Source organism: Chelmon rostratus, chromosome 13 (assembly GCF_017976325.1).
Source record: "Chelmon rostratus isolate fCheRos1 chromosome 13, fCheRos1.pri, whole genome shotgun sequence".
Taxonomy (NCBI): domain Eukaryota; kingdom Metazoa; phylum Chordata; class Actinopteri; order Chaetodontiformes; family Chaetodontidae; genus Chelmon; species Chelmon rostratus.
This window is the reverse complement of record NC_055670.1, coordinates 17,699,424-17,722,174: the sequence shown is the minus strand read 5'-3', so window position 1 is coordinate 17,722,174 and position 22,751 is coordinate 17,699,424. Positions and strand designations below refer to the sequence as shown.

General features: G+C 42.0%; 2 protein-coding genes across 2 annotated transcripts; one reads left to right on the top strand and one right to left on the bottom strand.

The window, feature by feature from the left end:
* Positions 1-511: 511 nt before the first annotated feature.
* Positions 512-20,927, bottom strand: LOC121615905 (GRIP and coiled-coil domain-containing protein 2). Its single transcript, XM_041950407.1, has 24 exons — positions 20,757-20,927; positions 19,945-20,007; positions 19,738-19,822; positions 19,573-19,643; positions 19,357-19,461; positions 18,687-19,191; positions 16,595-18,504; positions 16,009-16,060; positions 15,740-15,840; positions 14,846-14,944; positions 13,909-14,028; positions 12,715-12,879; positions 12,070-12,174; positions 11,187-11,349; positions 10,938-11,038; positions 10,557-10,634; positions 10,288-10,425; positions 9,108-9,229; positions 8,210-8,386; positions 7,784-7,992; positions 5,432-5,659; positions 4,958-5,097; positions 2,888-3,089; positions 512-2,464 (listed from the first exon to the last, which is right to left on the bottom strand). Exons 1-24 carry the CDS (start codon positions 20,760-20,762, stop codon positions 2,391-2,393), a joined length of 5,019 nt encoding a protein of 1,672 aa, XP_041806341.1. The 5' UTR covers positions 20,763-20,927; the 3' UTR covers positions 512-2,390.
* tmem223 (transmembrane protein 223) lies at positions 3,355-5,198 on the top strand. Its single transcript, XM_041950409.1, has one exon. The coding sequence runs from the start codon at positions 3,829-3,831 to the stop codon at positions 4,606-4,608; it is 780 nt and encodes a 259-aa protein (XP_041806343.1). The 5' UTR covers positions 3,355-3,828; the 3' UTR covers positions 4,609-5,198.
* Positions 20,928-22,751: the final 1,824 nt, after the last annotated feature.

Below are 22,751 nucleotides of genomic sequence, written 5' to 3'. Positions count from 1 at the left end.
ATAGAAACAATAATAGTAGGAAGAAATGCTTCACTTAGGTTAATGATGGTGCTGCTCCCCAGGGAGGTAAGCGCAGTTAATAGCATGTTTCCTTACAGTGGCACATGCAGTGGCTGTAATTTGTTGTTTCCTCCCCTGGCTGCGTCATGACACCAGAAACCACATATATTTCCTTTTAAGGAGAGCCCCTACACCCCTTCCCTCACACAAGAGGGATGAGGACGTTCAGAGCAAGAAAAGAAATGCGTAACAGCAAAAAAAAAAGAAAAAAAAAGAAAAGATACTGTACATGAGGTCCCACTGCAAACAGATCGAGACTGAAGTTGAGAGACTGATGGAGATGTCAGGAACATATGTAAATCCTCACACAGAAATGAGGTATTGATTGTGATTTGTTTAAAAAAAAACACACCCCACTTCTGATGCTTGCAATGGCCTGTAGATGCAAAGTTTCATGTCAAAAAATCATATCATTCATGGATGTGCAAGGTTGAATGCAACGTTATTGGAAACATTTTCATCCATGTTGAGTTTATTTTAGTTTACAGGCGGAAATAACCAGAAAAAATGAAAACAAGAATGGTCTCTGACATAAATTGTTCTACAGTGAACTAGTTATCATACTGTAAATGCTCCCTCATCCTTACACAGATAAGATTTTATTGTTATTGTAATCTCTCATAGCTTCTGCTGAGGTTATCAACCATACATATAAGAACTTTAGATACAAATACATTCACTTACGCTGAAGGAATCACAAAAAGCTGCCACTGGAATGAAAAATTAACAAGCCAGTTTTCTTCTTCATTGGTAGGATGTGAGCAAAAATGTACACATATAATGTGGGTGGATGTGTGCTTTACATGGAGGTCAGACGTTGTGGTCAGGCACTGTAAAAAGCAGCACCCACGGGTCTGACAGGGACTCTTGCTCAAGGACACTTAAGCAGGGTGGATGTGCCTGCTGTCATGGGGGCCGTCATTCAACAAGACAGCTGTGCAGATGAAGTTGCAACAAATCTTTCATGTCCAGTGATTAAACAGCAGCACAGCAACTGACACGTCATAAAGTATTCCCAAAACAGTCATAGAAGCTATTACAATAATGATTTGGCATTAAATAATAACAACAGCAACAAACAGTAACAACAAATTACACAGTAACCAGAACAAAATCACAAATCAATCATTGCTACAGGATGTGATAAATCAAACGTCAAAGAAAACACACCTGCTTCTGATTTTAGAATGTGAGGCATTAGTGAACAACTGCAAAATCAGTCAGAAAAAGTATAAATATGATATTTATGATCATAGTCTGTCAGTCATTTGTGTCAGGTGAACCTGAGAATATAAAAAGCACTCCTTTGTATGGAAATGAGATTATGATGGACATACCAGAAAGACTTAAATGGACCACACCAGAGCTTTAGCATGTTTTAGCCCATTAACTAAAATCACACAGACTTAACACCACTGCTAATTGTTTTCCAAAACATGCTACATTTAAGTTTAAATGTCTTTTTTCTACCTTTACTGCAACAATTTGTATAAAAGAAAAGCAGAGAGGATGTGTACGTCGATGTATTGTGCAAATTTCATGTCCATTTTCATTCTGCAAGGAATAGAAAAAAATGGCTGCCTCTGAGGTAATAAAAACACATTCAAAAATCTTTCAACACCTCAGTGTGCCCTTGAAAACTGTTGAAAGACACGTAAAGCATGTGTGATTTGTACCCAATGAGCTAAACTCTGGCAGTCCTTTAAGCGCACTGTGCTACACAGCAGAAGCCCATTAGAAGTGCAGGTAAAATCTTGAGAAGTTATCATTCTGAAAGTGATATCATGCCACTAACTATGCAGTTATCCTCTTCCCACAATTCTCGCACATCATGTGCGTTATACAATGTTGTGATTATATCATGATATCCAAATGATGTGTTACATCCACTCACAATGTTTTCATACTGTTAATGTTGCCTTGTAATGCCTAATGAGCTCCACTTCAAGGAGGAGTAACCTCATGTCCAGTGAAGGTTGTTATAAATACACTTGTCAATAGTAAGAGTAAGGAAGACAGGAATTTGTCACAGTTAACATTCATTGGTAGGAGACTAATCTAACTATTGCACGGCAAATTCAAATCAATTTTCATGTCAAATGTTTTGGTTTGATTTCTGACACACACTTCCTAATTCTTATCTGATACATTCCTTGGTCCCTTGTCCCGTGTTGGTAAATGCCCCAGTTAAGCTCCCACTTATGCCACTATTTCGAATGTACAGCATCACTGCTTTGTATGCGTTTTTAGAAAAAGGCCCAGTAACATCTGTCCTCTTCCTCCTACTCCTCATCCTATCGTTTTTTACTGTGGTTGGTTGATCATCAAGTCTACCTGATCCCAGACCAGCTGTGGAGATAGGAGGTCCAGCCTGAGCCCCGATTCCCAGAGCCCTCTTCCTCACCTGCACAAAGAAGATCAAAGAACTCCTGGTTAGAAATTATAGAGACATCGCTGACAGTAGATTCTGTTGCACTTCACTAACCTGGTGGGGGGGGCAGAACAAGAGATAAAGTACTGTTACATACTGCAGCAATAACTAATTCAACCAGCCCAGTTGTGTGGTAAATAAAATTAATAGCATTTCCTCAGAAAGACAGACACTTACATCTACAATATATAAGAGTAGAACCACAATCAATAAAACAATATTGCTGTTACAAAACATAAGTCTATAAGCAGTCTGGTCAGTGTTAGCTTATTTCCAATCAGTACTGCTATATTCTTTATGTGTATTTTAGTTTATATGCTATATGATAAACCTTTAAAACAATTTTTATTCACATTTAGGTTTCAGTTCTACGAAACCTTTCCACCTCGTGCATACCTTGTGCAATGGCAGCCAGTTTGCTTTTCTCCTCTGGACTGAGCTGCAGCATTGTGTGAATGACGGGCAGAAGCGCCTGCCTCTCACTGCCAGATCGCAGGAAGATGAACTGCAGCAGGACGTTCTTCAGATACTCCAGGTTGGCCACACTCTTCTCCCTCTCCTGGTTTCGCTCCAGACGGCGCATCTCACTCTTCAGCAACTAGCAGGTAGAACATATCAGGAACGTTTAATGAGCTTTGGCAAAGTCCTTGCATTTAACATTGTTATATTCTCAAAATCTGCATACCAACACACACACTAAATCTAAGTAATGTGGACAAATTAAATTATTTGGTCAACAGGTGAGTAATCTGGCAAAGTACAGGCAAAGAATGCCATGACAAGGAAAACTGAGCACTTTATAAAGAGGTCAGGTGAAAATCAATGACTTTTCTGTTTGTTTCAAATAGAAAAAGAATGTTTTTTTACAATATACATCAAAACCTATCTTCAGGCATACTGTCAATACCCAGTTGAATATGGCACAATCGGGAAAACGCCATTGTATTTAGCATTTATAGCAAGCCATATTTTCTTTGTAAACGTTAATTTATCTATTTATTTATTTATTTGCAGATTTAAAATAGCTGTTATTAGTCATAAAAAAAGAACAACAAAGTTGTGCTTTTTAGTTTAGTACAGTTTAGTTTTAGTTTTGTAAAGAGTGTAATTCGACTATTACACGAGCGGCAATTAGTTTTGGTCAGCGCCGCTTTCCGTAACCCAACCACTTACGTCACACATAACAAGTATGGCGGCGCCCTCTGCGGTGCAGCGCCCGAGTGTGTTGGCAGACAAGCGTTAAAACGCAAGTAATGAGAACGATTTCCGGACGTCAACTATCGTAGCTGGCTGGTAAAATAGTTAAGTGAAGATTTTGCCATTTTTCGTCGTGACAAATGGCTTTACAGCGTTTGCTATGCGGGGCACTGGAATGTCGCTCCAGACAGTTTCGACTGGCTAATATTCATCAAAAGGTCTTTCAAAATGCGTCGATGTCGACACAGACCTCTGTTGCAGGTCTGTGCAGCAGGATTTTCGTCCACACAAACCGCCTGGGTGTAGCTCACAAAGAGCTGGTTGGCCGCCGCAGCCTCTGCACCTTCACCCAGCCCTCCAGAGACGTCACCCTGTTCGAGCACGACAGGACCCGCTTCTTCCGGCTCATGTCCCTCTTCTGCGGCGGACAGTTTCTCTTCTGGACGTACCTGGGCCACTTCGCTTTCACCGGGCTCAGAGACACACGGGCCTCTACAGAGAAAGCGAAAGCCAACGCTCCCACCACCACCACCACCGGCCTAGCTGGGATGTGGAGCTTTGAGATGAACCTGGGCTCAAACACCTGGAGGTACGGCTTCACGCTGGGATGCCTGTCAATAGGAGCAGGGATAATCGGGCTCGGGCTTCTGTTTTGCCGGCGCTCTGTCAGCCAGGTGGTTTTACACAAAGGTGGGAGGATGGTGACAGTTTCCACACAGTCACCTTTGGGACCAGGCCGAAGGCGGAGAATAACAGTCCCGCTGTCCCAGGTAGCTTGTCACGCTCACAGGCATGAGTCCCCGTCCTTCATCCCTCTCAGGATCAAAGGACACAAGTTCTACTTTCTTTTGGACAAAGAGGGTGTCGTAAACAACGTTAGGCTGTTTGATATCACTGTTGGGGCTTACCGGCCAGTGTAACTTGTGGTACACCATTAACAAAACTGCGTTGAACACCAATGGGACACCAATCCACTAATGTGATTTTACATGGCTGCCAAACAAATATGTCAGTTTCTGTTTGATTGTCTTCAATTAAATAAAATCTGAGCTCAAATATGGACTTTTTCAAGTGAACTCATGCCTATGAATCATGAAATACTTTAGAGAGGTGTTTTAAAATATATTTTAAATGTCCTGAGAATAAACAGTGAGTAATGTGAAATCTAATTATACAAGTATCAAACTGTTTCAATGAATCTGCTGTGAAATTTAACAGATTGACATGTTTGCAATTTCTGCGTGTGTGTGTGTGTGTACTTATACATACAGTGATCTGCTCCATGAGAACAGCATTGGTGGCCTCTGTTTCATGCAGGAGGCTGTTCATGTGCTCCATACTGCGGGTGGCTGTGCTCAGTTTTTGACTTAGTTCTTCTTTGGTAGGCTCCACCGTCCAAACAAACGGCTCTAGAGACCAAACCAAGTTAAAATGTCACGGTTAAAGTAATCATGTCTTTTACTTATTACACGGCATGGAAGATCATGTTTTGTCACAGTGAAAAATAAATGAAAACTCTCAGAAATACATTTTGGTTCTACTACATTCTCTTTTTTCTTTCCAAATTGCCTTTCCTTGACCCAAACAAAGATGGCAACAGGAAGAATAACCAACTATTGTTTTTGATTTCCATGTTTGGGTCAAAGATTGAATATGCACCTTATGAGACAGGTGAAGTGCTGTACATGGTGCTTCCATAAGCTGAAAAATTGTTAGAAGTTGCGCCTCTTCCTTCTAACACACCTTGTTTGGGGTCTGGCGATGTGAGAAGATGCTCCAGAGAGGGCAGCGGCGTAAGAGCAGGAGAGGGGCTCTCAGTCTCAGTGGTCTCCATGCCCTCGCCCTCCTCCCTGGCCATGGACTGGAGGTCATTCAGGGCCATGAGTCCCAGCCCGGCCTGGGTCTGATCCATGTTTCTGCGCTGGGGGTCTGAGGCCAGGGGCTTACGTCCGGACTGGACCGACACTGAAACTGAAAGAGTGTAAAAGTTTGTGAAAGAGCAAATTTTCGAGCAGGTGAATACAACCGTATTAACAAGCAACATACAAGCTTTAATTAAACCTAGTTTTTGATTTAAAAGGTTTCCTTTAAACTATTCTTCAAATTTTAGTTTAGTTAGTGAGGTTAGTGTCAACCCTGTTGCTTCAAACTCCACTGGTCTTTTGTTGTCAATGATCATGTCTTCTACAGTATGTTGATTGCACTGATAATTATAATTAGCTTGAATCATGAAATCAATCTTTACTGAACCAGCTGTCACTGCAGTTAAAAACTGTACAACACAATGAATGGTAAATTTACTGTACTGTACCAAATTTAAGGTTCAACAATGACCACTCCTATTCCTCACTGTTATGGAAACCCACCCTTAATTTGCTGCTTAATTTATACAGAATTTGTAAGGTTTTTGCTTCCTGATTTTCAGTTTTTAAGGTTCAAAAGATAAATAAATAAGGGCTAAAAATCCAAATACATGCTGTCAAAGAGCACGTCTGGACTCTGTGTGCTGAAGCAGTACGATCAATCCCTTACCACACTGAACAGAGAAGCTACTTAATCAATCACACACAGTCGCGAGTCAGTGTCCTACTTCATTGTGACATGAGGGGGCACCAGACACACTCTGGTGTTCACCAGTTCAGCTGGCAAAAACAATGACGACAAGTGTGAGCAGAGAAGGGTGAGACGCTTGAGAGAGTGGGTGGACAAAGCAGAAGATTGTGATTAATGAACCTGAAACTGAACCAAAAGACCAGACACTAAACAATCCCCTCACCTTCCCACCTCCAGTCTGTACCCTGCCTCCTCTCCCTGTGCAGCTGAGTGAGAAGAGCAGGACACTGTGGTCATGCAATGTTCATGTATCTTTTTTTCTGTGTGTAAATGCATTAAGTTTAACCAGATCCTGTAATCTGAGCAGGTTTCAGAATAACTAACAATTAGGCCTATGATTTCCTGATGACTTGAAGCCCTCTCCTCACTCCTGACACAACACTCCTTATTACAGAGAGCTTTAGGATGTGCGCAGATCTAATCAATCAAATCTGTAAAAGGCTCAACACTCAGGAGGACAGTTTCAAGATAAATCAAGCTATAGTGGTAGAAGACAGCTATGGGGGAAAAAGGAAATCTATTCACATTCCTGGACATTATATGATCCACAGATAAATATTGGACAGTCAGGGCAAACAGAGTGGAGAGCAGAGAAAGCTGCTGCCTGCACCGGTTTCTTGTAAGAAACTGCTTTTAAAATTAATATTTGTAGTTTGTGTTTATGTACTGTTTGATTGTTTAGATTAGAAAGTAAATGGGGCAAAACATGTCATCAAACATTGATCAATTTTACTGTTTGTTACAAGTGATTCATAAAAATAAATATATAGGGCCAGTAAAAGCTGTCCAGGGGGCCAGCAGTTTCATGGCCCACCTGCCCACCAGGGCCAGTAAAACACACAGATGTCGAACCCTTTCTGCATTTTAACTGTCATTAAATCCAAATATAGTGGTGCAAAAGGCTCAAATATGACTTTCAATGATATTGGCCCTTTATATCGGGCTACTCCTGGAGTGCATGTGTGAGGCGCTAATGATGAGTCTCTCCAGATGCCACAGTGAGCTGTTTGCCCCGCTGAGAGGCGGGAACAGAGCTGAGGAGCCTCGCCAACACCTGGCCATAATGAAGTGACAGAGAAGAAATACACACACACACACACACACACACACACTTTCCTAGTAATTTCTATGTGTGTATTTGCTGTCTGACTCCAGAGGGCAGCTGTGTGGGAGGTGATGAACGAGTTTTCAGTGCTGCTCTTCTGATAAACACACCAGAAAAGCAGAGTAAACAAGATGGAAAGGTTCAGCACACTGGATGCTTTGACGGATCTCTTTATAAAATACCAGTCATGCACCCCTTGAGCTTCCTGCTGTCTATTTGAGCAGCAGCCACTTTTTGGATCATTCCTCGGCTCAGTAATAGATACATTTACTTACCTCACCAGTTTCCACTGCCACTCCATGTACAGAATTACTCATAGGTACTCATAGTTTGCTAAATTTAAACCGATCAAGTTCGTAATTTGCCTCCACGCTTACTGTTCTGGCTCTGCAGGTTGAAGAGCTGCTCCTCAACGCGGGTCAGCTGACCCTGCAGGGTCTCCACAGTAGCCCGGTGGTCGTCCTGCAGCTTCCTCAGCTGCTCCCTGTAGGTCTGGCGCTGGGTCTCGACCTGGGAGGACAGGTCAGCCTGAGCCTGGGACAGGTCTGACCGCAGAGCCACATTCTCCGACTGCACTGACAGCAGCCTGGAGGTGGAGACGAAGTGACAGGAGACAGAAGGAAGAATTTTGAGACTGTTTAGTAGAGAACTGGTAGCAATAGCATATGAAAGGAATGTGAAAAGAAGAATTAAAACTAGAGAAAACATTTATAACAACAGTGGCAAGTAAGGGAATGTGAGAGAACATACATCAACATGACAGTCTGGTAAATTCTAGAACAGACAGGGTCACGCCAGCTCACCTCTCGCGGAGCTCAGCCTCCTTGCTAATGGTTTCCTGGAGGATTTTGTTGTGTCTCTCCAGCAGTGTGTCGTGTTCAGTCTGGAGCTGCTGTAGCTCTGCTGTGCTGCTCTGGAGGCTCTGATGGCTCTCTGCCAGCCTGGACCTCAGCTGTTCTACCCGAGAAGACAACTGCTCCCTGCAGGACACACCACACATTCATTATACTCACATATCACTCTTGCAGTGCTAACTGACAAATACTGCTAATTAGTTTACTTAAGTATGCTTCACTGAGTAGCTGCGATATATAAGCTGTGTTATCAGTCCTGATCCCAGCACTGATCTTGCTGATCAGTTTTTTGCTTTTATACAATATGCAACATTTATGAAGTAATTATTTTTTGTTTTGGTTTGAAAACATCTAGTTTTTGTATAGTTTGAAAATACTTTGTGCCATGTCTGTACACGACTAATCAAGTCAACCTGCATTTAGCTGCTTGCACAGTTGAACTGTCCTGATGCTTTTTCGGCTCACTCAAGCCAAAAATTGATTAATGTAGCTTTAAGGGTGGTTCATGTTCTGAATGGATAGTGAAGGAGTACTAGTCCTTTTTACACACTGTTTCTTCAACTTCAAACAGTGCAGCAGGACAATGGCAGGGTAATAATTCCTCCTCTTTTAACCCAATATAGATGTGAACATCTTCAAATTAAAGCTGAGATTCAGCATGTTGAACTCAGAGTTACTGTCTTCCTTCAAATCCAATGTGCTAGAGCACTGAGCCACCACAACACAAAATGTACCACTGTTCACTGTACCTTATATCCAACAAACAGTGACAGCATGCAATTCATCATTACCCTTTCTGACTGCCTCCCTGCATCTTCCTATCTTGCCATAAAGGTGTGGTCCTTACCTCTCTAATTTACCAGAGTCTCCGTCAGTCTGGGCAGTGGTTTTGCTCTTCTGCTGTTTGAGAACATTGTGGACTCGCACCTTGTAACTCTCAAATTCACCGGCTGTTGCCATAAGCTCTGCCTGGAATCAGCACAAAGATTAAGCAGAGATACAGAGTGAATTACACTTTTCAACATCTTTCAATTATGTGATCAATTACCGCTCTATGACCCTACAGCATACTTGCATTTCATTTTGCATGTGCACCTCACTAGGTTTTACTTACGCACACATATATGTATTAAAAAAAGTCACACTTATCTATAAACTCGTCTGCTGACTCGATTGAGGAAATTTAATTTTCAACAACTTAAATACGTTTCAACAACACCACAAACAACACCCTCCAAAATGGCTATCAAGTTGAATGACCACCGTCATACTGAGCAGCAGCAGAAAGAGATGTCAGCAGAAATATTTTAACACCAGCTGAGGAAGCATTTTTTTATTACCAATTAATCAACCAATACCAAAGTGAGAAGTGAAGAAGATTGTTGAACCGAGTTCTGGAAACTGTCTAAGTTAATTACAACTATTTATATGAAAACAAACAGGAGTTGATGGGCAGTGACTTTCCATGTATGTTTTTTTCCCACTGTTGCAGAAATATACAGCTCCTAGACTTTTTTTCAACCCCATGATCAAGTTTTGACTATGGACTCTAACTCATTCATCAAGCGAAAGTCAATAACATTTGCAGGGTTCAAGCTTCTCAAATAACAGAACTGGCAGATGCTCTCTCTTTTCATATCACTGTAATTGAAATGCCTTCGGTCAAAGCATACAAGCAATTAAAAGTTGTCGCCCTATGCACTTGGAACTTGAAACATGCATTTTTCACACCTTTATGACATTGCAAATATTAAATGATTAATCAAAAATAATTGAGATTTTAATAATGAAAATATATGCTGCCCTATATAACATTGTTCTCTCTCAGTACTGAGCATGAGCTGGTGCAACCTTCCATTAAATTCATCAAAGTTGCTGCTACAGTTCCAGCATCTCAAATGAAACTGCTAATGTGATCTTGAGCAAAGCACTTTGCTCTTGGTCCATTGTGGTGGAGCTGTTCACTGGTCAATATGTGTGAAAAAATGACAAATTAAAAGTGTGTGTGTGTGTGTGTGTGTGTGTACCTTGGCAGTGTCTCTCTCCTGCTGCAGGCTGTTGATGCGTTGCTGCAGGGAGCTGCTGGTTCTTTGTTGCTGTTCCACTGCAGACCTCAGCTGCTCCTGCAGACGATGGCGCTCGGCTGTCAGCTCACACACCTCGATCTCGACACACAAACACACACACACTTCAATGTGAGACTTGTGTAGGACTGAAATGCTGATTTGTAAAACTATAGATTTCATGAAAAAGTATCGCTGAGAAAAGGTCTTCCAGGACATAATGGCTCTGATACCTTGGAGCTTTCGAGCTGCTGCTGGTGAGCCTCCAGCTCTCCTTTCAGAGAGGCCTGCAGCATCATGAGGGAGCTTTCCTGCATGTATGCACAACACACCCACACAAGCACACACACATAGGGATATTTTAAATGAATACACCCATGCACTCAAACATGGCAACACACACAAATGATTAACTTTTCCCAACATCTTCAAGGCCTCTCCCACAATCATGCCCACACATGGTTGCATAACACTATTTACATTCATCAGGCAGCAGTGTAACACACTGTAATAGGAAGTCCTATGGGACGCAGGCATGCACACGCACACGCCACGCACACACACACGCACACACGCACACACACACACACACACACACACACACACAAAGAGACCTGTTTCTTGGCATCGGCCAAGTCCTTCTTGGTCTTCACCAGCAGCTGTTTCATCTTGGAGGTCTTCTCCTCCCCCTGGTCCAGCTGGGACTTCAAAGCCTCTGGAGACACAAATACACACGCACAGGCACATGTGCGTGCGCGAACACACACACACACACACAGACAAATAAAGATGGTTTAGGTGAAATACATGCTGTAGGCTTTTCATTTAAGGACATCTTTTCAGTATTTTGCATATATACATACCAATTTCCTGTTTGAGTGTGTTCTCCTTCTGGGTCAGTGTGTTTATCTGACCCTTTAACTCCTCAGTACACTCATCTTTATCTAAGAGTTTGGTGTTGAGTTCTTTCACCAGGCGTTCATAGTCGGCCATCTCCATGTCCAGCAGAGAGCTCTGCTGTGCCTCCTAGAGACAGAGCCAAAATACTACATCATTACAGTGAGCAAAGCCCAAATCTCATCTTCTTGTCAGTTCATTTATGTCAAACTTTTACAGCAAAAAAATAATAGATTTCTTCATCTTTGATTGTGTTTGAGGCTGGTGAGGAACTTGCAATGTTTAAGGGGACTGCAGTAGCTCTCACAGCAATTTAGAACGTGACCTTTAAAAGTGCTAAATTCTTCAAACATTAAATTGCTGAATTTCTGGACACATAATTAAACATTTTCCTACCAAAGTGGTAGGAGAGCAAGGGCAATTTTTTGTGGATATTTGACCCTGACTTTACAGGTAAAAAATACTATTATCATTTATTTACTGTTATTATTATCCTTGATAATAATTTAATAACGATAATGCTCAACATTATCAGTTTTTTCTATATTCTCTCAGTGTCAGCCTCAAAAATACCATGTTTGTTGGGCTGTACCAACAATGTGGACACATGACAGAGTCAGACCTCCTGGCAGGTCCCATGTACCCTGCTGAACTATGTAGGTCTGCACTAATGGAAAAGAAACAACAGCTCCTGTGCTGTGGGGTAGAATTGCTCTCTTTCTCTATGAGAGGTGCTGCTAGAGCTGCAGGCCAGCCATCACCAGTCCAGTCGCTTGACTAGACAGGCCCTCCGAGACACTAGTGTCTGAGAGGCTGTGTGTGTGTGTGTGTGTGTGTGTGTGTGTGTACCTTGCGTAGTTGCTCCAGCTCCTGGGCAGTCTGCTGAGACTGCTGCTGCTGCTTGCGGAGCTGGGCTGTCAGCTCTTCTACCTCCTTCATGGTAGAAGACAAGTCCTGGAGAAGCAAGCAAACACACACATTGGTTTTCAGTTTGTACAGTATACACTACATGTTTTACATCATTTCATCAACCTTTGAAACCTTCAGTATTTTAAGTGTCATTCGGGTTTAGTCAGATGTGAGGATACTTTGAGTATTTGTAAGAGACTTTGAACCAGGTTTGTCTAACGTTTCATCCACTGCATGTGGTTCTATTACAAGATCAACTAGAAAACAAAACAGAGAGCAGAGGCTGGCCTGACCTCCAATTAGTATACAACCAAGCGGCAACCTTCAGAGCTGAAAAATGAAGCCAACATGTAAGTGCCAAATCCTGCAGTTCCTCAAATGACCACTGGAGGTTGGCTTCAAAAGCGAGTCAATCCCCATTGACCTCCTTGTTAAAATGCCCAACTTTCTAGCAGAAATAAACATGTTCACAGCCTGGTACAAAAACATTTATGGTCTCTATAGCTAATTGATCATGACAATTACATGGAAGTGAATTTATATGCACACAACAGTAATAGAGTATCTATCTCTCCTTATTTCTACCTTGATCTTCTGCTCTTTCATAGCTCTCTCGGCCAGCAGGTCTCTTTCCAGACTGGCTGACCGTCTTTGCACTTCCTGGTTTTGGGCTTCAAGCTGCCTCACTGTACTCCTTGTGGTCTCCATACTGGCCAGCAGGTCCTCCTTCTCAATGCTCATTGTTTCCGTCTGTAAAAGCAGAAACATGTTACCGTCCCCGTCAGGTGTTAAACATACATATCAAGATGAAAGGCATTTTACCAGAAGAGAGAATGTGATTCAATGGATATCTGTGAAATAAATAACTCTGCTGCCTATCCTGGAGTAGGTGAAGGGTCTCATGAGCACGTTCAACTAAAACCTGTTCTAGTAAACTACATTAATCCTATGCCTTTGAAGTGAGTTACAAGCTACAAAGCTATTTGTATTTAGCTGTGATTATTTCACACAATCATAGAAACTAAACTGTGTTAAAATTTGCTAGGTATTACTGATTACTTTATTAACCGAGAATATTCTATGATCTTATAAAATCCCATCAAAAAGAAGATTTCACACTGAGAAAATGCTGTTTTACATGTTTCAGATTCAAGATTTTCACCTGAAAATGCAGATGCACCAAGCCTGCATGAACACACGTGACACATCTGAAAGTCATTCATGCAAATCTGACAGCTGCAGGCTCTGAGGGCTTTCTCTGCAAGGAACACTGAACCAGCAGCCGCAGCAGCAGCAGCTACCTCCCATCATCTGTCAGCTAAACAGTGAAACTATGATTGGTAAACAGAGATGTCCAGACTGAGACCCGTGAGCGCACACAAGAATAAACCCATGTCTCAGAAAATTGTGTTGCACTAGAACGCAGCAGATGGAAGCTATACTACGCTCCATTTACCTGCCTGTTGTTCTCTCATTGGAAAGAAACTGTTATGAGCTTGGGGAGAAGAGAATATATAAACAAAATTTCTCCCCGGCTCACCCAGTCACATCTGATGGGCTATTTGTGGGTGCCAGGCTGTCAAGCATAGCCGGGTAAAGCGTCGCCCGCTGAAATGACTCACTGTAAATCAGATGGAAACTGAGTTATGCGAGAAGTATTGGCGAGATGTATAGCTGGACAAAGCAGCACTGCTTAGATTTACTGTAGGGTGAGAGCAGTTAGTGTGTTTGTTAGTGGTGATGTGTGGGTGTGTGTGATTGAGTGTGTATCTGTGTTACCTGTGTGACAGCACTGCTGAGTCGTTTGGTCAGCTCAGCAATCTGTCTCTCTGCCGCCTCCACCTTCTCTCTTTCCTTATCCAGTTGCTCTGTCTGCCTGTCGTAATCTATCTGCAGGTTCTACACACACACACATATTTATTCATTACTGGAAGCCGACTGAACAGCTCAGTGAAGGTAAACGCTATGCATCTTGGATCTCAGCTGCATTTACATATGAGTATGGGACAAAACTCTCATTAGGCACAACAGAATGGTTTCTCCTCTAATGGGGACACAGTCGTAAAGCACAGTGCAGTCTGGGGGCTGTTTATGGAAACCTCTGGGAGTGACATCGTGCAAAAAGTCTGGTTCAAAGTGAGCATGCTTCCACTTGCCAATTAGAGACGTATTAGGAGTGCATACAATTAATCAAATGCTTAACGATCAGAAACTGTCAGCTCATGTTGGGCCTCTCTTTCGAAGAAAATCGAATCATTCTGTTCTGCCATTTTTAGGCACAGTGTAAATATTGTCTACTGTTATCTATATTCTTACATGTCAAACACTAAGGAATGCTGATTACATAATTGAAATAATTACTGACAGTAAAACATGCATCTCGATGACAAATAACAAGGCTTTAGGCTTATGACTGGTTCCTTTTTCCTTAGTTTTAGCTCAAGTAAGTATGACTAGTAACTAGACTAGACAAGTCTAATCATCTGTTGCTGTCACAACAGAGAAAATGACACCATAAAATCTGAATTCCCTATTTTGTGTGTAAACATCATGTAATGGCATTTCTTTAACATAAGTCATTATGATTGAAGCGTATAAATCATAATGTATGGAGAAATGAGTGGATGTCAGTCTGAGTGTGTTAAAGCAGGTTTTGTTCATTCAGTACAGAACTTTAACAGCATATGCTGGCAGTTTTTCTATCGCAGTGTCCTACCTTGTAGCCTTCAGCCCCATGGATGATATCTTTCATAGAGCTGTTCACTTTCTCCCTCTCTGCTTTCAGTGATTCCACTTCCTCCTTGAGGGTTACAACCTGGAATAAAATCAAAGAAATTATAGATTAATCTGTGTACAATCACTAATCTGAATATTGAGGAGAGCATCTATCTATAATCGATATCGATCTAGTGTCCTGAATGTGAAACACCACTTTATCATACCATACGCTTCACAGAGAGAGTGAATGCTTTTTGACACTAGAATTTCTTTTGTAACCCTGATTGCAAAAAAGTTGGGACACTGTGTAAAACATGAGTGTTGCAGAACTTGCTCATCCTATTTGACATACACTCAATTGAAAACAGCACAAAGACAATATATTTAATTTTTACCTCATCAACTTAATGATTTTTGTAAATTTCTGCTTATTGTGAATTTGATGCCAGCAACACATTTCAAACAAGGAGCAACAAAAGACTGGTAAAGCTGTGGAATGCTTCAAACAGCTCCAAAAAAACAGGTTCATTGGTAGCAGGTGATGGAAAGGGCATCCTGGAAAGGCTCAGTCGTTCACGAGCAAGGATGGAGCGAAGTTTTGATTCACCACTTTGTGATATTACTAATTGGGCTCTGAAACACTTCGTAAAGCTGCTGTCAGTAAACACAGTTTGTTTGCAGATGATTATATTCTCTTTTTATTAAAGTTATCCAACTTTTTTGGAATCAGGGTTGTTCAGTTTGTGACATTTGTAACTGAGTTTTATAGTTCAGTTCCCCTTTTCCTGCTGATCGTTTATCCACTGCAACATATAAATCCATGTGTTTACTTTATCATGTTCATGTTACAAAGGATACCAAACTCACATTTAGAGTTTATGCTTCACTCTACCTCTTTCTTACTGATGTCCAGCTCCTTCTTTGCTTTGATGGCCACTGCCTTGATTTTGTTCATCTTCTCATCCTTGTCTTTGTGTTCTTTCTCCAGTAGAGCTGAGGGGAGCAGCAGTTACACAGTCTGAATTTATAATCTGCAGTTTATCACCAGCTCCAAAAAGATGGCCAACTAAATGGGTTTTTGAAGGACTATATATTTAATAAAATAACTTGCAGTTTGACATTGATATTACTCATTAACTTGGACAAGTGTCACCTCCGTACCTATTTTCTGTGTGATCTCACTTTCTGCATTTTCCTCAGACGCAGCAGACCCCTGAGAGAGTGGCAGGGGATAAGTAGAGAAAGCAGGAAAAGGCAGAAAACATAAGAAAAAATACACTCCAATTCCGCATCAATCACTGTTGCTTCTTAAAGGAACCATTGTTTTTTGGTTTGAAATTGTCATCATGTAACATTTTTTGCTAATATTCAATATTTTCGTAATTTCTATGAAAGAAACATTCCCAAAGACATACATGCATTTGCTTTTTCTTTCCTCCAGAGTTCCACTCAGGTAGAGTGGTTAAACATAAGCCCCTTTCGACTGACAGAAAATAATTGTAATATCTCTACTAAACGTTTAATTAATCTGTCAATTAATCCACAGATCATCTTGCCAATAACTAGAGACAGCAGTTTAGCAACAAATGTGCTAAAACAAAATATGGTCAATCACAAGTTATTGTTTAGAATATAAAGCAGCAATTATGATAAGTGACTATAATCATATAATTAACTGTCAAATTCACATCTCTTGTGAATCAACATTATTCTAAGAAGTACCTGACACATGAGGAGCTCCACTCACCTGGAGAGCAGCCATCTCGCTCTTCAACTGAGATATGAGTGAATCCTTCTCTGTCAGCTGGTCTTGGAGCTCTTGTCTCACTTTCTCCATGTCTCCCTGCATGTCCACCATCTCCTTCTCCTCTTTCTCTTGAGTCATGAGGGAAATGTGAGCCTGCAGTTTCTTGTTCTCCTCATTAATCTTCTCATTGACTGACTTCATATCCTCCAGGTCTTTCTGCAGGCCTTCAGTATCCTTCACCACCTCCTCCAGGTTGCTTCTCAACATGTTCCTCTCCTGTTCTAGGTCCACAATTCGAGCCTGGAGCTCCTTTTGTACCTCCTCTGATGTTGTTACCCCTTGAGCCTCCTGAAGACTATTCCTCAACAGGTTCCTCTCCTTTTCCAGCTCATCTACACGGACTCTGAGCTCCTCAACTTCTTCAGAGGAGTTTCTGTGTACTTCACACTGATTTTCTTCCAGAGCTGTAATGGTGGTACGGGCCTGCTCTACCTCCTCTGCCAATGAATTCAGCTTCACTTCCAGGTGGTTCTTTTCAGACATCTCCTGCACTAGCTGAGCCTCCAGGGCTTCCAGCTTGGAGCTCAAAAGCTCCCTTGTTTCCTGGGCTTTGGAAAGCACAGAGGATGTCTCTTCCAATTTCTGATGGAGTTCAGTCTTTTGTGTGGAGAGGTCTTTGATAGTCAGCTCTAAAGCAGAAACTGTCTCCTGCCTTCTGTCTACCTCCTCTTTCAGGCGCTGCTCTGTCTTTTCTCTCTCCTCTTTTAGATGTTGCATTTCATTCTCCTTGTCTTTTTTCAGGCTTTCCATCTCCTTCAGTTTCTCCTCTCTGCACGTAAGTGCCTCTTTCTCTTTCTCCTCCAGCAGCCTCTCCATCGCTGTTGCTCTCTCATTGTTCATCTTTTGCATTTCCTCTTCTCTGTGCTGAAGCTGGGACAGTATTTTCTCTCGCTCTTCAGTCAGCGTGCTGACCATCTCTTTCAGGTCCTCAGTCATGTTTTCCTTCACATGCAGTTTGGAGAAGATTTCCTCGTTCTGCCTGGTCAGTTCCTCCAAAGACTCCTTCAGCTCACAGGCTAAAGCTGTTTGTTCCTCTACAGAGGACTGGTGTTTCTGCTCCTCAGCTGTGGAAACTTCAAGTTTCAGATTCAGGTCTTGTACACTGTTCATCAGAGTGTTCTTCTCCTCTGTAACCTCTCTAACCCTCTCTAACAGATCATCCCTCTCCTGATTAAGTTCTTCTATCTTGTCCTGGAGCTCCCTGACAGTATTTGCCCCCCGCTCCTTCATGGCTTTGTACTGAAGAACAAAATCCTTTGTCTTCTCACCCAGCTCTGTTTCCACGCCTTGCAGGATGTCTCTCATGTGTTGACACTCAGCCAGGGCAGAGTCTCTCTCCCTGATCAAGGCCTCACACTGAGCCCTCAGCTCGTCTGGATTCAAGTGGTTTTGGTCCCCAGGACTGATTGCTGACTCTTTGGATTCACATAGAAGAGTGTCCTCTGCACCTTTGTGTGCTTCACTCTGTTGCTGGAACCCTTCTTGGACTTCTTGTTGATCGGGGTCCAGGCTGATGGCTGCATCATTAGTAGCACTTTCCCGGCTCATCTGCAATTCATTGATTTTGAACTCCAGCTCTTCTCTCTCCATCTGGAACTCTTCCCTGACCCTCTCCAACTCTGCCTCGAGCTCACTCTTCACATTACTGAGCAGGGTGAGCTCATCCTGTAACATGGTGCTCTGGGCTTGATGTTCTTCCAAGGCTCCCCTCAGTCTCCCAGTCTCTGTCTCCTCTCCGTCACCGTGGTTGGTGTCACCCTGGCTGCAGCCAGACAGCTCCAGCATTTTGGCGATCCCCGACCCACGGGCAGGTTCCTCGTCTTCCTCTTGCACATCCTGCAGGTAGCTGTCTGTAAAATAAGGCTTATGTTAACTGAAAATATCATTTTAATTCCCATCCCATCAATGATGTAAACACATTCACACATAAATAATATATATGAAAATAATTATTGACATTAGTGATGACATTACCAACAGGAAACAGTGAGTAGCCAAATCTTGTCTTGCTCTAAATTAAGTGCTGTTATACCTTTGAGAGCGAGCTGCTCCGTCAGCTCCTCATGAAGCAACAGGAGACGCTCCCTCTCGATTTCGCAGTCCTCCTCCAGAGCCCTCATTTCCTCCTCGTGCTGCAAGCTCTTCTGAGCCAGCTCCTCTCTCAGGTTCTCCACCTCCTGCTGGGCCTCTGTCAACTTCCTTTGGTGGCTCTCCTGCAGCTCGACAACTTCCTGTGATTTTTGCTCTCGGATTGCTTCCAGTTCAGCTTGAAGGGCTACCAGCTGAGCTGCTAAGTGACAGTGGACTTCTTCAGCACTCTCTTTTGTGCTGGCACATTCAGCCAGGTGCTCCCTCTCTCTTTCACTCTCCCTTTGTCGGTGACTTTCTTTTTGTTCTTTCAGTAATGTCTGGAAGTAAGCCACTTCCTCTTGGTGTTTGTTGTTAGATTTCTCAATGCTACTCTCCAGGGTCTTAATTTTCATTTGGTGCTCTTCTATAACACGGTCAAGCTCTCCTTGCAGTAATGCTAGATCATCCTGCACAAAATAACAGTTATTTAGGTGTGTTATGTTATGGTTTCATTATGCATTGGAGTGCACAGAAATACACCAAAAATGTCAAAGTGTTCAGAGAAACCCTGAAGAATCCAGTATAACTGGCTGAATAACGAGTGTTACACGTCAGTGCAATATTTGTGTCACCTTGGCTTGTTGCTTAGTCCTCTCTAGATCTTTCCGAGATAGTGCAAGACTTTGCTGAGTTTCTGCCTTCTCCAGTAGTAAGGCATCCATCCTCTCAGTCAGCTCCTATTACACACACAACTCAGTTTAAATGATGCCATATGAAATGAGGTACAGCATGTAAACAGAGGAATATTTACAGCAGGCACATGATGACATGCTTGTCTACAAACAAACCTGTATCAGACTGGAGTCATCTGGACTGTTTTTGGATTGTTGTTTCAGGGATTCCATTTCTTTTTCCATATCTGAAAAGATAAATAATGTCACATCGGTATACTAACGGCCAACGGAGCAAAAGAGTCAAATACAAACACAAGCCTTGATAGCATTTATAGCTACCTGCACATCTGCTCTTCATCTTCTGCATGCCAGCCATTTGCTTCTTGGCAAACTTGATAAGGTCATCTTTGGAGAGTGTGTCCAGCTGAGAATAAAATACAAGGAAACTACATATCTGACCATGAATCATGTTTATACAAATTTAGACACGTATGACAGATTTTGATAGACACTTTGTGCAATAACATGCTTGTAGATGAGCAGTACCTTTGACTTGGCTGCACCTGCTGGTGACTGAGCCACAGACTCTGCTCCGGTACCACCAGGGTCCTGTTTCAGTGAAAGGAAAAAGAAGAAATAATTTAAATGCAGATTGCAACAAATACATTTAAAAGCTAGAGGGATAATAAGGCTGTCACGTGTGCAATATTTCTTGTATTACTACTTGACTTTAGACGTTCCAGATAAAAGTCAACAGTCAGCACAGTATTTAGTTTGAAAAATCTGAAGTTTAATGTTGCTCTGCTTGCCGGCAAAAGTGCACTGTTGACACAAAAGGACAAGTTTTAAAACCTTTTATGCTTTATTAGGAGCCACTTTTTAATTCGGCAGATACAGACCAAGTATAAGTACTTTTATTTCAGTGCCGGCTTTGAAAAAGGTTGGTCTTTCCCAGTGCCAAGGTTCTCACAAGAGAGTCAACCAGAGTCAGCCAAGTAGGAAATCTGACTTACGTTAAGGCGACATGGTTAAAATATGTCTGTTGTATTAGAAGTATATAGCGCCAAACCTTCAGAGTACTGCCGTGTTTTACCAAGTAACATAACTGTCGCTATTCAGCCCATTTATTTACCGAAGTTTGGTACCTCGAGGTACCGAGGTTTGGTATCTCGGTAAATAAATATTGCCTGCTGCCGGCTGTTAATGTTACAGTCCATTCACAATTTAACGTGAGTGTCTTAGCGTCGGTGTTACAAACGACGGAGCAGTATATCATTAGCTAACCTGAAGATGCTATATACCCATTACTATGATGAGGCAGACTGGCTAAAGCTAATTCCTCGACCCTAAACATTTACCTCCATCTCAGTCGCAGTTTAGCTACTCCTCAGTCGTCTGACACACAGAGAGAGACAGCCGGTAAATCGACCGCACAGAGTCAAAGCTATATTTGAAATACTCTGCGATTTATTGGAGATTTAACACGAAAACATCCCATCTGTTTTGGTTTTGAGTTACAGGCTACAGCATCGACTTGCTTCCGCAAACGTCAACCAAGTGACGTTGTATAACTGACGTCACGCATACAACAGGAGACCAAGAAACACGTTTTCTTTTCAGTCTTTGCATATCGTACCCTTGTTAAATGTGTACAGCTAGTCTGATATTACTGTGCAATTTTTTTATTTGTTTATTTATTTTTTGTTAGACACCCTTGGTCACCTGGTGGTCCCCACAACCAACTAACAGCAATGTTCTTAAACCACAATTGCATAGTTGCAATATATTTCTGGCCACCTATAGCGAAAACGTAATTACAATAAAATATTATATGGATGGTAATGCATGATCACCACCTTTGTGTACAACCTGATATATAAGATAGTAATGTAAGATGTAACTATTTGATCAAACATTTCTCACTGTACACTTTTTTTCATTCTCGAGTCATCATTTATTTGAACTGTATTAACTCCATCAGAATAAACATAAAACTTATCATATGAAATAATAATGGTTGTGTGAATACTTAAGGGATATTCAATGTTTATCATAGTACAGTAACTACACATATACTGTACATCATAGTTAAATTTAGTTTATTAGGTAAAAGTCGTAGCTCAGGTGCAGTGTATGCAGAACAGAGATGTGTAGTGTGTCTTTCCTGTAAACTGTTCATTAAAACATGCAGTGGATTAATGAGAATAAAACATTGACTCCTCACTGACATCAAACATAAAATGCCTTAATGATGACAAACACATCTTGATGACCAGTATTTAAAAAGCCTCAGTGTAGAAATGAACAGAACACACAGACCTTGGTTAGAAAGATGGAAGCTGTGTAGAGACCTGCACAGTTTGGTATGGTGGCTGCAGACAGTACACACTGTAGCTGATAAACCTAAAACTGTTCTTTTTTTTTTTTTCTTTTTTTTTTTACTGTGTATACAAGGCCATATGGGGCATAAAATCACCTCAAAGCTGTCTGATGCTACCATGATGTTGTTTTTGGAACTGCTATAGAGAGGTGAGGGGTATCTGCCCTCATGCTGACATCAGGCCTGTCACAAACTCAGTGGATGGCTTTGCTGTGCTTCTGTATTCCCATCACGTGAGGTCCAGTTTTATCTGTTGAATATGGAGAGCGTCTGTTTTGACACGAGTGATAGAAGCACTGACGGAGGCAGCTTAGTGAGATGCCTCTCATCCTGACAAGCCTGGGATGCTGTGAGCAGAGGGGCAGGGGCTCTGCCGACTCCCTGTCTCATCTGGAAGAGACCCGTCTCTGCCTTCCGCCCCGCTTGGGTCAAACACACCCATCCATCACAGCCCCTCCCTTGTTTTCTCCCAGGGCATCCAGCAGTATTTTGCAGCCATTTTTCTCCCCCCACTCGTGGCCGTCAGTCAGGGATGGCTTTGCAGTAATATAACTGACACTGGCTGGCGTTCAGGGAGTAATGAATAGCCTAGCTGGGTCTATCAGGAGGCGCAACAGACACTCTTTCATGCTTCTCTCTTTCTCTTTTGCTTTCCCCCTCTACTTCTGTCTCTCTCACTTTGTCCTGCTAGTTTTTGCTCACCACATTTCAAACTAACATGGAGAGTGAGATACATTGACCTCTTTCTTGCCTCTCTCTCACCTCATCTCTTTGATTCCAGTTAGCAAATGCCAGGATAGGGATGTCTTGCAGGCTCCTCCGACTGTATACTTCAAATGCAAACGCGCTTTGTGCACTTTGCAAATGTAAATGTTGTATAAATGTTGTCAAGAATAAGATGACAGTCGATGATAATCGTATACTGCTCATATAAACATAGTTATTTGTTTAAAAACTTGCAAACATTTATGTC

Bases quoted from the DNA above. Each gene is read 5' to 3' on its own strand.
- LOC121615905 (XM_041950407.1), bottom strand. The intron at 14,945-15,739 runs GTAGAGTGAAGC...ATTTTATTCCAG, and splicing joins TGGACATCAGTAAGAAAGAG to GTTGTAACCCTCAAGGAGGA. The intron at 12,880-13,908 runs GTAACACAGATA...CTGCTTTTACAG, and splicing joins TCAGCAGTGCTGTCACACAG to ACGGAAACAATGAGCATTGA.
- tmem223 (XM_041950409.1), top strand. From the start codon at position 3,829: ATGGCTTTACAGCGTTTGCTATGCGGGGCACTGGAATGTCGCTCCAGA.